A 17,246-nucleotide genomic window follows, 5' to 3' on the forward strand; every position below is an offset into this window, starting at 1 on the left:
ACTACACTGCCAGAGTCACATGATCCTACACTGCCAGAGTCACATGATCCTACACTGACAGAGTCACATGATACTACACTGCCAGAGTCACATGATACTACACTGCCAGAGTCACATGATACTACACTGCCAGAGTCACATGATACTACACTGCCAGTCACATGATCCTACACTGACAGAGTCACATGATACTACACTGACAGAGTCACATGATACTACACTTACAGATTCACATGATACTACACTGCCAGAGTCACATGATACTACACTGCCAGAGTCACATGATCCTACACTGCCAGAGTCACATGATACTACACTGCCAGAGTCACATGATACTACACTGACAGAGTCACATGATCCTACACTGCCAGAGTCACATGATACTACACTGCCAGAGTCACATGATACTACACTGCCAGAGTCACATGATACTACACTGGCAGAGTCACATGATACTTCACTGCCAGAGTCACATGATACTACACTGCCAGAGTCACATGATACTACACTGGCAGAGTCACATGATACTACACTGCCAGAGTCACATGATACTACACTGCCAGAGTCACATGATACTACACTGCCAGAGTCACATGATACTACACTGACAGAGTCACATGATCCTACACTGCCAGAGTCACATGATCCTACACTGCCAGAGTCACATGATACTACACTGCCAGAGTCACATGATCCTACACTGACAGAGTCACATGATCCTACACTGACAGAGTCACATGATACTACACTGACAGAGTCACATGATCCTACACTGCCAGAGTCACATGATCCTACACTGCCAGAGTCACATGATCCTACACTGACAGAGTCACATGATCCTACACTGACAGAGTCACATGATCCTACACTGACAGAGTCACATGATCCTACACTGCCAGAGTCACATGATCCTACACTGACAGAGTCACATGATCCTACACTGCCAGAGTCACATGATACTACACTGCCAGAGTCACATGATCCTACACTGCCAGAGTCACATCATCCTACACTGACAGAGTCACATGATCCTACACTGACAGAGTCACATGATCCTACACTGCCAGAGTCACATGATACTACACTGCCAGAGTCACATGATCCTACACTGCCAGAGTCACATGATCCTACACTGACAGAGTCACATGATCCTACACTGCCAGAGTCACATGATCCTACACTGACAGAGTCACATGATACTACACTGCCAGAGTCACATGATCCTACACTGACAGAGTCACATGATACTACACTGACAGAGTCACATGATACTACACTGCCAGAGTCACATGATCCTACACTGACAGAGTCACATGATCCTACACTGCCAGAGTCACATGATCCTACACTGCCAGAGTCACATGATACTACACTGCCAGAGTCACATGATACTACACTGCCAGAGTCACATGATACTACACTGCCAGAGTCACATGATACTACACTGCCAGAGTCACATGATCCTACACTGCCAGAGTCACATGATCCTACACTGCAAGAGTCACATGATACTACACTGCCAGAGTCACATGATACTACACTGCCAGAGTCACATGATACTACACTGCCAGAGTCACATGATACTACACTGCCAGTCACATGATCCTACACTGACAGAGTCACATGATACTACACTGACAGAGTCACATGATACTACACTTACAGATTCACATGATACTACACTGCCAGAGTCACATGATACTACACTGCCAGAGTCACATGATCCTACACTGCCAGAGTCACATGATACTACACTGCCAGAGTCACATGATACTACACTGACAGAGTCACATGATCCTACACTGCCAGAGTCACATGATACTACACTGCCAGAGTCACATGATACTACACTGACAGAGTCACATGATCCTACACTGACAGAGTCACATGATACTACACTGACAGAGTCACATGATACTACACTGACAGAGTCACATGATCCTACACTGACAGAGTCACATGATCCTACACTGACAGAGTCACATGATACTACACTGACAGAGTCACATGATCCTACACTGACAGAGTCACATGATCCTACACTGCCAGAGTCACATGATCCTACACTGACAGAGTCACATGATCCTACACTGCCAGAGTCACATGATACTACACTGCCAGAGTCACATGATCCTACACTGCCAGAGTCACATCATCCTACACTGACAGAGTCACATGATCCTACACTGACAGAGTCACATGATCCTACACTGCCAGAGTCACATGATACTACACTGCCAGAGTCACATGATCCTACACTGCCAGAGTCACATGATCCTACACTGACAGAGTCACATGATCCTACACTGCCAGAGTCACATGATCCTACACTGACAGAGTCACATGATACTACACTGCCAGAGTCACATGATCCTACACTGACAGAGTCACATGATACTACACTGACAGAGTCACATGATACTACACTGCCAGAGTCACATGATCCTACACTGACAGAGTCACATGATCCTACACTGCCAGAGTCACATGATCCTACACTGACAGAGTCACATGATACTACACTGCCAGAGTCACATGATACTACACTGCCAGAGTCACATGATACTACACTGCCAGAGTCACATGATACTACACTGCCAGAGTCACATGATCCTACACTGCCAGAGTCACATGATCCTACACTGACAGAGTCACATGATACTACACTGCCAGAGTCACATGATACTACACTGCCAGAGTCACATGATACTACACTGCCAGAGTCACATGATACTACACTGCCAGTCACATGATCCTACACTGACAGAGTCACATGATACTACACTGACAGAGTCACATGATACTACACTTACAGATTCACATGATACTACACTGCCAGAGTCACATGATACTACACTGCCAGAGTCACATGATCCTACACTGCCAGAGTCACATGATACTACACTGCCAGAGTCACATGATACTACACTGACAGAGTCACATGATCCTACACTGCCAGAGTCACATGATACTACACTGCCAGAGTCACATGATACTACACTGACAGAGTCACATGATCCTACACTGACAGAGTCACATGATACTACACTGACAGAGTCACATGATACTACACTGACAGAGTCACATGATCCTACACTGACAGAGTCACATGATCCTACACTGACAGAGTCACATGATACTACACTGACAGAGTCACATGATACTATACTGCCAGAGTCACATGATACTACACTGCCAGAGTCACATGATACTACACTGCCAGAGTCACATGATACTACACTGCCAGAGTCACATGATCCTACACTGCCAGAGTCACATGATCCTACACTGACAGAGTCACATGATACTACACTGCCAGAGTCACATGATACTACACTGCCAGAGTCACATGATACTACACTGCCAGTCACATGATCCTACACTGACAGAGTCACATGATACTACACTGACAGAGTCACATGATACTACACTTACAGATTCACATGATACTACACTGCCAGAGTCACATGATACTACACTGCCAGAGTCACATGATCCTACACTGCCAGAGTCACATGATACTACACTGCCAGAGTCACATGATACTACACTGACAGAGTCACATGATCCTACACTGCCAGAGTCACATGATACTACACTGCCAGAGTCACATGATACTACACTGACAGAGTCACATGATCCTACACTGACAGAGTCACATGATACTACACTGACAGAGTCACATGATACTACACTGACAGAGTCACATGATACTACACTGACAGAGTCACATGATCCTACACTGACAGAGTCACATGATCCTACACTGACAGAGTCACATGATACTACACTGACAGAGTCACATGATCCTACACTGACAGAGTCACATGATACTACACTGCCAGAGTCACATGATACTACACTGACAGAGTCACATGATCCTACACTGACAGAGTCACATGATCCTACACTGACAGAGTCACATGATACTACACTGCCAGAGTCACATGATACTACACTGGCAGAGTCACATGATACTACACTGCCAGAGTCACATGATACTACACTGACAGAGTCACATGATACTACACTGCCAGAGTCACATGATACTACACTGGCAGAGTCACATGATACTACACTGCCAGAGTCACATGATACTACACTGACAGAGTCACATGATACTACACTGACAGAGTCACATGATACTACACTGACAGAGTATGTGGGGTGCCCTATGACCTTTCCTCCTTCCAAATGGAGAGAATACTTTTTTATGGACACACATGGAGGTTGCTGTTCATTCTGAGATGGATTGAGATGGAGCCGACTGGGGAGAAAACATACAATGTAGCACTTGAACCAGAAATATGTGTATATTCATGTGTATATTCCTGTGTATATTCATGTGTATATTCAGTTATTTCCCGTCTTTCGGATGGGACGTTAAACGGGTGTCCTGACTCTCTGTGGTCATTAAAGATCCCATGGCATTTATTGTAAGAGTAGGGGTGGTAACCCTGGTGTTCTGGCTAAATTCCCAATCTGGCTTTCATACCATCATGGTCACCTAATCATCCCCAGCTTCCAATTGGCTCATCCCCCTCCTCTCCCCTGTAACTATTCCCCAGGTCGTTGCTGTAAATGATCATGTGTTCAGTCAACGTACCTGGTAAAGTAACGGTAAATAAAATGGTAGTACAGTATATCATTTGCTTTCATGAAAATGTAACCGCTGTGCTTTTTACTGTCTTTCCTTCCTCTTAAAGTGTACTTACAGAATATATCATCCTTTTGTAAAAGTTTAGTATAAATCATATACACAGACCACTTGTTTACCTTTGTGACATACTGTATGCTACCTGCATTTCTTTGAATGGTGTATCTATCTACTCTGTGAGAAAATAGGTTTTGTTTTCTTGATCGCAGAGGCACGTAATAAGTAACTTGAGCTGTGAATCTAAAGTAGCAAATCAGACTTTTTTCCCCTGTCATATCTAACCCAGCGATACTGCACTGCTCTGTCACCACTGTTTTGCCACTGAGTCCTGGGAGGTGTGAGGTCAAGTGAAGTGATGTTTTTTTACCCATGGTGGCCTTCTTCTGTCACTTTGGGTTGCAGCGTGTTGGGGTGTCAGGGGTAAACCGCAGCCCAGGCTCGTTGGGGCACTGGCCTCTTCCCTGCAGCACAGAGCTGATGTCAACACACACACACACAAACCCTGTGGCCTGGCCTCTTCCCTGCAGCACAGAGCTGATGTCAACACACACACACACACCCTGTGATCTGGCCTCTTCCCTGCTTCTGAGAGCTGATCTGTCAACACACACACACACACACACACACACACACACACACACACACAAACCCTGTGGCTTGGCCTCTTCCCTGCTTCAGAGAGCTGATCTGTCAACACACACACACATACACACACACACACACACACACACAAACCCTGTGGCCTGGCCTCTTCCCTGCTTCAGAGAGCTGATCTGTCAACACACACATACACAAACCCTGTGGCTTGGCCTCTTCCCTGCTGCAGAGAGCTGATCTGTCAGAGGATTTCCTCCTGCTGCTGACACCAGGACACCAGCCACAGGCTAGGACTGAGGACTGGCACGCAGAGCCCTGTTGAGCTCAGCTTCCTGACACCCGAGCACACACACACACACACACACACACACACACACACACACACACACACACACACACTACTTGTACACATCTATGTATAAACAAAAAGGCATGAACCTACACGATCACAAACCTTTCCTGTATGAACCTACATTATAACAAACTGGTCCTGTCTGAACCTACATTATAACAAACTGGTCCTGTCTGAACCTACATTATAACAATCTGGTCCTGTCTGAACCTACATTATAACAAACTGGTCCTGTATGAACCTACATTATAACAATCTGGTCCTGTCTGAACCTACATTATAACAAACTGGTCTTGTCTGAACCTACATTATAACAAACTGGTCTTGTCTGAACCTACATTATAACAAACTGGTCCTGTCTGAACCTACATTATAACAAACTGGTCCTGTATGAACCTACACTATAACAAACTGGTCCTGTCTGAACCTACATTATGACAAACTGGTCCTCTATGAACTTACATTATAACAATCTGGTCCTGTCTGAACCTACATTATAACAAACTGGTCCTGTCTGAACCTACATTATAACAAACTGGTCCTGTATGAACCTACATTATAACAATCTGGTCCTGTCTGAACCTACATTATAACAATCTGGTCCTGTCTGAACCTACATTATAACAAACTGGTCCTGTCTGAACCTACATTATAACAATCTGGTCCTGTCTGAACCTACATTATAACAATCTGGTCCTGTCTGAACCTACATTATAACAATCTGGTCCTGTCTGAACCTACATTATAACAATCTGGTCCTGTCTGAACCTACATTATAACAATCTGGTCCTGTCTGAACCTACATTATAACAAACTGGTCCTGTATGAACCTACATTATAACAAAGTGGTCCTGTCTGAACCTACATTATAACAAACTGGTCCTGTCTGAACCTACATTATAACAAACTGGTCCTGTCTGAACCTACATTATAACAATCTGGTCCTGTCTGATCCTACATTATAACAAATTGGTCCTGTCTGAACCTACATTATAACAATCTGGTCCTGTCTGATCCTACATTATAACAAACTGGTCCTGTATGAACCTACATTATAACAAACCTTTCCTGCCTGAACCTACATTATAACAAACTGGTCCTGTCTGAACCTACATTATAACAATCTGGTCCTGTCTGATCCTACATTATAACAAATTGGTCCTGTCTGAACCTACATTATAACAATCTGGTCCTGTCTGAACTTACATTATAACAAACTGGTCCTCTATGAACCTACATTATAACAAACTGGTCCTGTCTGAACCTACATTATAACAATCTGGTCCTGTCTGAACCTACATTATAACAAACTGGTCCTCTATGAACTTACATTATAACAATCTGGTCCTGTCTGAACCTACATTATAACAAACTGGTCCTGTCTGAACCTACATTATAACAAACTGGTCTTGTCTGAACCTACATTATAACAAACTGGTCTTGTCTGAACCTACATTATAACAAACTGGTCCTGTCTGAACCTACATTATAACAATCTGGTCCTGTATGAACCTACACTATAACAAACTGGTCCTGTCTGAACCTACATAATAACAAACTGGTCTTCTATGAACTTACATTATAACAATCTGGTCCTGTCTGAACCTACATTATAACAAACTGGTCCTGTCTGAACCTACATTATAACAAACAGGTCCTGTCTGAACCTACATTATAACAATCTGGTCCTGTCTGAACCTACATTATAACAATCTGGTCCTGTCTGAACCTACATTATAACAATCTGGTCCTGTCTGAACCTACATTATAACAAACTGGTCCTGTATGAACCTACATTATAACAAAGTGGTCCTGTCTGAACCTACATTATAACAAACTGGTCCTGTCTGAACCTACATTATAACAAACTGGTCCTGTCTGAACCTACATTATAACAATCTGGTCCTGTCTGATCCTACATTATAACAAATTGGTCCTGTCTGAACCTACATTATAACAATCTGGTCCTGTCTGATCCTACATTATAACAAACTGGTCCTGTATGAACCTACATTATAACAAACCTTTCCTGCCTGAACCTACATTATAACAAACTGGTCCTGTCTGAACCTACATTATAACAATCTGGTCCTGTCTGATCCTACATTATAACAAATTGGTCCTGTCTGAACCTACATTATAACAATCTGGTCCTGTCTGAACTTACATTATAACAAACTGGTCCTGTCTGAACCTACATTATAACAAACTGGTCCTGTCTGAACCTACATTATAACAAACTGGTCCTGTCTGAACCTACATTATAACAAACTGGTCCTCTATGAACTTACATTACAACAAACTGGTCCTGTATGGCTCAGTTGACAGAGAGGTGCGGGGGGCTGCCTTAATTGATGTCCATGGGGGCTCGGGGAGCAGTTGTTGTTGGGGGTTAACTGCCTTGCTCAAGGGAAAAACTGAAGATTTTTCCAACTTGACAGCTCGGGTATTCGAACCAACAACCTTTCGGTTACTAGGCCCAATGCTCTTAACCGTTAGGCTACCTGCTGCCCAAGTAAAAGAGGAACTGATGAAGGATGCAACTTCTATAGAAGCACCTCTATCTACAGTATATCTGTGAGGCAATGCTCTGTCTGGCCCCAAGGGCCTGGCTGTCTCCGGTCTACTGGCTAGTAGATTAGTTGGAAGAGATAGTTGCTGAATTGTGGTCATAATGTGTTGCTATACACTTCATATAACTGACTGTTACTGCAGACACTGAATAAAGGATGACATGTTCAAAGATTTCAATTTGAACATACATTTGTTTATGTTTTTGAGAGACCAGAGAGTATCTGTGATGGCTTATAGAGTGAAAGAGGTTTGTATTGAATGTATGAAAACATCAACATGGGATAAATGTGTGTTAGAGGCCACACTTTCCCTTGTACCACCATGTGGGTTGGCTCAAACCACACAACACCCACTTCCTGTAGAACGAGGACCTGTCAGATAGAGCCTCCCCTCATCAGTACAATCCCCCTACACCCCAGACCACAACGCTATGCTGACAGACACTCACAAACACCTTGCCACTCTCAGACATAGAGCTTGGGGCAGCGATGGGGTAGATCAGACACACCTGTCTGTGGATGGGACACACCTGCCACCTGTCTGTGGATGTCATGGATCTCCATCTCACCTCGAGGGTACTCTCTGTCTGGCTCTGGATCATAGCAGGCTGGGTGAACGTACTGGGGCATGGGATTGTAGATGAGGCTGTCCCTCACCTGTCAAAGAAAGGTAGGACATTGGACCACCAGTTTGTTTTTTAACACGCTGAATTGACAAAAATAGTCATCTGGAATAGTGTTATGGCTAGACAAAACAAGGCAACATTGTTATTCATCTCTCAGCTGAACTTCTCTCTCGTTGTGCAGTATTGGTGATTTATGCCTGTTTTTACAAAAAAGTAAGAAAATGTATGCACTCATTACTGTAACTCGCTCTGGATTAAAGCGTCTACTAAATGGCAAAATACAATTTGTTACAGCATTATAAAACAATAATAAATTACAGAATTCAACATTTTTATTTCAAAACTGTAATAAATGATATTATTTCCCATCCAGATGTGTTGTTGTTGGCTGGTGATGCGGATCCAAAGTGTTTTACCAGGACACAGTATGACTTCACCTGTTTCTGGGAGGCACCAGGCAACACGGCTTATGACTTCTTCTACAGGAATGATAAGTATGTTCAATGTATTCTGGTAAATAAAAAAATGGCAATATTTTCAGAAAATACACTAACATGTATTACAGTTGAAGTGAACAGTTGATATACACTCTGTACTACCAGGCACTGACACCAGTCATATTTCCTCTGTCCCTGACCAGTGAGGAAAAGGAGAAGCGGTGTAAACTGACTCTCCAGAGGACAGAGAAAGGGGAGGAAGAGAAGGTTCTCCATGTCTGCTTCTTCCCTTGCTCTGACGTCTTCCTGTTCACGCTCACACACATCAGAGTGGTGGAGAGCAGCTCCAACTACACACTCTTCACACGCACCATCAGCGTTGAGGACCAGGGTGAGAGAGAGAGAATTTTAGTTTGAAATCTGAAGCTCATCCTCCCTGTTTCATTCTCTCTCTCTCTCTCTCTCTCTCTCTCTCTCTCTCTCTCTCTGTCTGTCTGTCTGTCTGTCTGTCTGTCTGTCTGTCTGTCTGTCTGTCTGTCTGTCTGTCTGTCTGTCTGTCTGTCTGTCTGTCTGTCTGTCTGTCTGTCTGTCTGTCTGTCTGTCTGTCTGTCTGTCTGTCTGTCTGTCTGTCTGTCTGTCTGTGTCTCTGTCTCTCAGGTCTCCTGGAACCCCCTGTGAATGTATCCCTTCACCCGACAGGGCAGGCTGGGCAGTTCCAGGTGGCTTGGCACGCATCAAGAGATTGGAAGAACAACGTGCATTATGGGATGCGTTACTCCTCCCAGGGACTGGGGGAGAGGACAGAACTGGTACTGAAACTCAGAAACACAAAATCAACACCAATTCATCAGTCACATTCACTGCAAGGGGAAACAGACATATTAAGTGTTTGGTAAAAAATCTATCATGACTGGGGCATTCACTATTAGTACCCACCTTGTTGGTAGGCTACATGGCGTCCATTTTGTGCAAGAACGTTCACTGTACTGCTGCTGTAGACTTCCTGTGATATTTCTTCCCTCTGTCTCCAGATAAGGTCCATGAGGTCCCCCATCCACAGCCTAGTCTCTCTGCTGCCAGGGGAGGTGGTCAGCGTCCAGCTGAGGGTCAAACCCAATGGCTACAGTGAGACAGAGACCAGCGGTCACTGGAGCGATTGGTCGGTCCCCATCACTGCCATGGTACCTCAGAGCGCAGGTGGGTAACCTGTGGGGCGGCAGGTAGCCCGGCGGGTAGGAGTGTTGGGCCAGTATCCGAAAGGTTGCTGGATTGAATCCCCGAGCTGACAAGGTAAAAATCCCTGAGGAAGGCCGTTAACCCACTATTCGACCGGGCTCCAAAGACGTGGATGTGGATTAATGCGGCCCCCCTGCACCTCTCTGATTCAGAGGGGTTGGCTTAAATGCGGAAGACACATTTCAGTTGAATATATTCAGATGATGTTGTTTACTGACAGCACTGTAAGAGTGATGGAGTTTACTACCACTGTTTTCCAGCTGATATCTCATTGTTGTGTCATACCTCTGACCTGCAAAACATCACCTGCCAATGGAATGGGCAGTCCTACAGAGATGCTACCTATACCTTAAACTACAAGCTGGGAGCCAGGTAGCTGTTAACATACAAATGACCTCAACAAACACGCTACTCTACATGATTACAGCAAAATGTTCCACAGTGAGACATAAATGAAAGCAAAACTCATATTGCATTGTAAAACATACTTGGTGATTATGTATCATTAAACCGCTGTTTGTGTAATCTCTGCAGTAAAAGGGAGGGCTGGAGAAAGTGTCTGCAGAATGAGAACACCTCCTACCAATGCCGTTTCCATGGAGCGGAGTCCAGTGAGATACTGGTTAAACTCGGTACTGGTCCTGGTTCTCTCAAACGGACCTTCTATACTGAACCCTTCAGACTCAACAACAGCAGTGAGTTACACTGATAATAGATGACTTGGCAGCTGTGAACGCTTCCTTTCAGTTAAAAAAGGAGACTACCAGTATACTACATTGCCATTAAGAGTTAAACAAATGGAAAGAGGTGGAGTCTAGCATGCATTTTTCTAAATTTTTGAAGAATCTTTGTTGAAATACACTACTGTTCAAAAGTTTGTGGTCACTTAGAAATGTCCTTGTTTTTGAAAGAAAATGTAATTTTTGTCCATTAAAATAACATCAAATTGATCAGAAATATAGTGTAGACGTTGTTAGTCCATTAAAATAACATCAAATTGATCAGAAATATAGTGTAGACGTTGTTACTGTTGTAAATTACTATCGTAGCTGGAAACGGCAGATTTTTTATGGAATAGGCGTACAGAGGCCCATTATCAGCAACCATCACACCTGTGTTCCAATGGCACGTTGTGTTAACTAATCCAAGTTTATCATTTTAAAAGGCTAATTGATGATTAGAAAACCCTTTCGCAATTATGTTAGCACAGCTGCAAACTGTTGTCCTGATTAAAGAAGCAATAAAACTGGCCTTCTTTAGACTAGTTGAGTATCTGGAGCATCAACATTTGTGGGTTCGATTACAGGCTCAAAATGGCCAGAAACAAAGAACTTTCTTCTGAAACTTGTCAGTCTATTCTTGTTCTGAGAAATGAAGGCTATTCCATGCGAGAAATTGCCAAGAAACTTAAGAACTCGTACAATGCTGTGTACTACTCCCTTCACAGAACAGCGGAAACTGGCTCTAACCAGAACAGAAAGAGGAGTGGGAGGCCCCGGTGCACAACTGAGCAAGAGGACAAGTATACTAGAGTGTCTAGTGTCTAGTCTACTCAACTGGCAGCTTCATTAAATAGTACCCGCTCAACGTTAACAGTGATGAGGCGACTCCGGGATGCTGGCCTTCTAGGCAGAGTTCCTCTGTCCAGTGTCTGTGTTCTTTTGCCCATCTTAATCTTTTCTTTGTATTGGCCAGTCTGAGATATGGCTTTTTCTTTGCAACTCTGCAACTCGTTTCCAGCTACAATAGTCATTTACAACATTAACAATGTCTACACTGTATTTCTGATCAATTTGATGTTATTTTAACGGACAACAATATTTGCTTTTCTTTCAAAAACAAGGACATTTCTAAGTGACCCCAAACTTTTGAACGGTGGTGTGAATCTGTAACAATACAATCTGTATTATGGACATCAAATAAATGAAATGAAATGAAATTTTATTTGTCACATGCGCCAAATACAACATCTGTAGACCTTCATGTGAAATGCTTACTTACAAGCCCTTAACCAACAGTGCAGTTCAAGAAGTGTTTAGATAATATTTACCAAATAAACTCAAGTAAAAAAAATTATAAAAAGTAACACAATAAAATAACAATAACAAGGCTATATACAGGGGTTACTGGTACTGAGTCAATGTGCAGGGGTACAGGTTAGTTGAGGTAATTTGTACATGTAGGTAGGGGTGAAGTGACAATTCATAGATCATTTTTGGGGCTTTTCTCTGACACACCTAGTATATAGGTCCTGGATGTCAGGAAGCTTGGCCCCAGTGATATACTGGCCTGTACGCACTACCCTCTGTAGTGCCTTACGGTCAGATGCCGAGCAGTTACCATACCAGGCGGTGATGCAACCGGTCAGGATGCTCTCGATGGTGCACTAATCATCTCTGTAAAACTCATGTTATGTCTCTCTCTCCTCTCTCCATGTTGCGGTCAGTTCAAACAGGCCCTCCAGGGAGGCTGAGGGGGCAGTGGGAGGGGGGCAGGCTGCGTCTGAGATGGGGTGCACCCCTACTGGCTTTGTCTCTCCACCTGATGTACCAGCTCCGCTTCCAGCATCAAGGGGAGGCCGTCTGGAAGGTACAGTACAGAGCCTACCTACAGAGCCTACCTACAGACCTGTTCTGTGGTAAACCCATAAACCTGGCTCTGTCCTTATTGCATATGTAAACAAGGAACTACATGTTTTGTCATGAGTTTGTATTTTGCAGTACAAACCAATAACTGGGTGCAATTCAGTGGAGGCTGAACTGAGCTGTCCTCCCCAAAGCCTCCACTGGTGTTATTGTGTGTTGTCCTCTCTCTTCAGCTGGTGACCCTACAGGTCCCTGAGAACAGTACTTGTCTGGACATTCAGACTGGCAGCCAGTACTTTATCCAGGTCAGAGCCAGGCCCAATGGGTCAGTCTACGCTGGCTACTGGAGCGACTGGTCACCCCCACTCACTGTGGACACACCTTCAGATATAGGTAAAGTAACACTTCTATGGAGACCATTTTCCATATCTGATTACATAAAATGTCTGCTGTACATGGGAAGATGGATACTGCTTGATAGTTCAAACCTTTTTGTATTCTGTGACGTTCAGGTAGGCCTAGAGAGGTGCAACCCATGAATAGTAGATATTACAGTCACTGCGCTTCTAATCAGGCAGGCTATTGTCATTCTCAAACTCTGGTTCTTTATTTGAACTCAGCAGGGGCCCTCTTCATCCTCTGCATTCCTCTCATGATGCTCATCCTATCAGTTGTGTTCCTCTCAATGTTCTCCAGGTATCTCAGGTAAGATGCTTTTTCAGTGTGTACCACCTACCGTAAACACACGTATCTTTTAAACCCTATTCATGGACATGTTGTGTACTCAATGATTTTTCCCCCAGTAAGCTCAAACGGTATCTGTGGCCTCCAGTCCCAAAACTTGACAAAGTACTGCACGGCTTCCTGACAGACATCAACGGCCAGACTTGGGTAAAAACATAATTGATTACAGTACACAGTAGATTAACATTATGGAACTATAATGAACAAAAATATAAACGCAACATGTAAAGCGTTGGTCCCATGTTTCATGAGGTGAAATAAAAGATCTCAGAAATTTTCCTTATGCACAAAAAGCTTATTTCTCTCAAATGTTGTGGACAAATTTGTTTACATCCCTGTTAGTGAGCATTTCTCCTTTGGCTCCCCAGTGGGACGGCCTATGCCCTCCCAAGCCCACCCATGGCTGCGTCCCTGCCCAGTCATGTCAAATCCATAGATTAGGCCCTAATTTATTTATTTCTATTGACTGATTTCCTTATATGAACTGTAACTCAGTAAAATCTTTGAAATTGTTGCATGTTGCATTTTTGTGTAGGTTAGATCAATTGAAGGGGTCACATTTTAACTGTGTGTTCAATGTGGTTTATCTTTATGTGGATGTGTTGGAAACCACTGGATCTGAGTCTCTGTACGTACCTGTGTTACCTCCATAGGACCCTCCCTTCATTATCAAGCAATATTCTGAGGAGACCCCAGCCTGTGTGGTGGAGATTATGTCTGAGAGGGAGGCTCCAGATGGAGGGAAGCTTCCCAGGGACTCCTCCTTACTACTCTCCCCAGAACGAGGCTCCGCTGGCGGGGAGGAGGAAAGGCTCCCCACCCTGGCCCTGGAGCTCAGCCAGGACTACGTGACCCTGGCCACGGATGACGTCAACCCCTGTTTCCAAGGGAACAAGTATGTGTATGACGGGGAGGTGGGGACAGAGTCTCGAAGCCTGGGGGAAGATGAGGTTCTCCAGATGAGGTGTCACTGCTCCTCCAACTTCCCATCATCCTCCAGTACCACGGACATCCTCAACCGCTCCTACATGCTGCTGGCCGAGCAGCCTATAGAGATACTGGACTGTCAGGACAGCAGCAGGGCCGGCAAGCTCTATGCCAACCTTTAGGGAACAAACTCAGCTAATGCAAACACCTGATTGGCACAGCTCAACAAAGGCACACAAACTGGACAGTTACAAAACATCAAAACAATATCCATTACATCACTACTAAAACAGGTCCTTGCATACGGCTTATTAAAGATGTATTTTTATGATTAATGGGATAATATATCAAGTGCACCCAAATCTGGATGAACGGGTATGGATATGTTGCACGGTCATACTATATACTGTAAATATATATATATTTAACTTGTCACATATCTGTCTGTAAGGTATATACTGTAGAGTGCATTTGGAAAGGATTCAGACCCCTTGATTATCCCACATTTTGTTACGTTTCAGCCTTATTCTAAAATGGATTAAAACTTCTTCAGGATCGGTGTCCCATCCATGGGACGGTTGAGCTAACGTAGGCTAATGTGATTAGCATGAGGTTGTAAGAAACAAAAACAATTCCCAGGACATAGACATATCTGATATGGGCAGAAAGCTTACATTCTTGTTAATCTAACTGCACTGTCCAATTTACATTAGCTTTTACAGTGAAAGAATACCATGCTATTGTTTGAGGATAGTGCACAACTATGAACTTGAAAATGTATTAATAAACCAATTAGGCACATTTGGGCAATCCTGATACAACATTTTGAATAGATATGCAATATTTCACTGGATCACTCTAAAACTTTGCATATGCAGTGCTGCCATCTAGTGGCCAAAGTCTAACTTGCACCTGGCCAGGAATAATTCATTATGCCCTTTCTCTTGCATTTCAAAGATGGTACAACAACAAAACTTTCTCTGTATTATCTTTTACCAGATCAAATGTGTTATATTCTCCTACATTCATTTCACACTTCTACAAACTTCAAAGTGTTTCCTTTCAAATGGTATCACGAATGTGCATATCCTTGCTTCAGGGCCTGAGCTACAGGCAGTTAGATTTTGGTATGTAATTTTAGGATAAAATGTAGGTTTTTAAAGATAAAAAATCCTCTATTTACAATCCGTACACCATAATGACAAAGCAAAAAGAGGTTTTTAGAAATGTTTGCAAATGTATTGAAATTAAAAAACAAATATCACATTTACATAAGTATTCAGACCCTTTACTCAGTACTTTGTTGAAGCACCTTTGGCAGCGATTACAGCATCGAGTCTTCTTAGGTATGACGCTACAAGCTTGGCACACCTGTATTTGGGGAGTTTCTCCCATTCTTCTCTGCAGATCCTCTCAAGCTCTGTCAGGTTGGATGGGAAGTGTCGCTGCACAGCTATTCTCAGGTCTCTCCAGAGATGTTTGATCAGGCTCTGACTGGGCCCCTCAAAGACATTGAGACATGTCTCGAAGCCACTCCTGCATTGTCTTGGCCGTGTGCTTAGGGTCGTTGTCCTGTTGTAAGGTGAACCTTCGCCCCAGTCTGAGGTCCTGAGCGCTCTGGAGCAGGTTTTCATCAAAGACCTCTCTGTACTTTGTCCGTTCATCTTTGCCTTGATCCTGACAAGTCTCCCAGTCCCTGCCGCTGAAAATATCCCCAGAGTGATGCCTCCACCACCATGCTTCACCGTAGGGTTGGTGACAGGTTTCCTCCAGACGTGACGCTTGACACAGGAGAGTTCCCTCTTGGTTTCATCAGACCAGAGAATATTTTTTTCATGTCAGAGTTCTTTAGGTGCCTTTTGGCAAACTCCAAGCGGTCTGTCATGTGCCCTTTACTGAAGTGTGGCTTCGTCTGGCCACCACCATAAAGGCCTGATTGGTGGAGTGCTGCAGAGATGGTTAGCCTTCTGGAAGGTTATCCCATCTCCACAGAGAAACTCTGGAGCTCTGTCAGAGTGACCATCAGGTTCTTGGTCACGATTGCTCAGTTTGGTCAGGCAGCCAACTCTAGGAAGAGCCTTGGTGGTTCCAAACTTCTATTTAAAGAATGATGGGAGGCCACTGTGCCCTTGGAGACCTTCAAAGCTGCAGACATGTTTTGGTACCCTTCCCCAGATCATTGTCTTGAAACACAATCCTGTCTCGGAGCTCTATGGACAATTCCTTCGACCTCATGGCTTGGTTTTTGCTGACATGCACTGTCAACTGTGGGACCTTATTTAGACAGGTGTGTGCCTTTCCAAAATCATGTCTAGTTAATTGAATCCACCACAGGTGGCCTCCAATCCAGTTGTAGAAACATCAAGGAGGATCAATGGAAATAGAATGCACCGGAGCTCAATTTCAAGTCTCATAGCAAATGGTCTAAATAAGGCATTTCAGTTTTAATAAATTAGCAAACATTTCTAAAAACCTGATTTTCTTTATTCAGACCCCCTAATGACACTTTCTG

The 17,246-nt window shown here is 43.8% G+C and overlaps 1 protein-coding gene across 3 annotated transcripts; it reads left to right on the forward strand.

Annotated features, from left to right (window-relative positions):
• Positions 1–8,599: 8,599 nt before the first annotated feature.
• LOC115158747 (thrombopoietin receptor) lies at positions 8,600–14,998 on the forward strand. Of its 3 annotated transcripts, none has more exons than XM_029708034.1 (12): positions 8,600–8,849; positions 9,179–9,299; positions 9,446–9,633; positions 9,900–10,051; positions 10,274–10,439; positions 10,739–10,850; positions 11,013–11,173; positions 12,925–13,067; positions 13,297–13,456; positions 13,684–13,768; positions 13,867–13,954; positions 14,461–14,998. In XM_029708034.1, exons 1-12 carry the CDS (start codon positions 8,699–8,701, stop codon positions 14,914–14,916), a joined length of 1,983 nt encoding a protein of 660 aa, XP_029563894.1. In that variant the 5' UTR covers positions 8,600–8,698; the 3' UTR covers positions 14,917–14,998. The 3 variants fall into 3 exon arrangements, with proteins under 3 accessions (XP_029563894.1, XP_029563895.1, XP_029563896.1); XM_029708035.1 differs by having other exon boundaries at positions 13,687–13,768; XM_029708036.1 differs by having other exon boundaries at positions 9,942–10,051.
• The last annotated feature ends 2,248 nt before the right edge of the window (positions 14,999–17,246 follow it).

Source organism: Salmo trutta, chromosome 22 (assembly GCF_901001165.1).
Source record: "Salmo trutta chromosome 22, fSalTru1.1, whole genome shotgun sequence".
NCBI lineage: Eukaryota > Metazoa > Chordata > Actinopteri > Salmoniformes > Salmonidae > Salmo > Salmo trutta.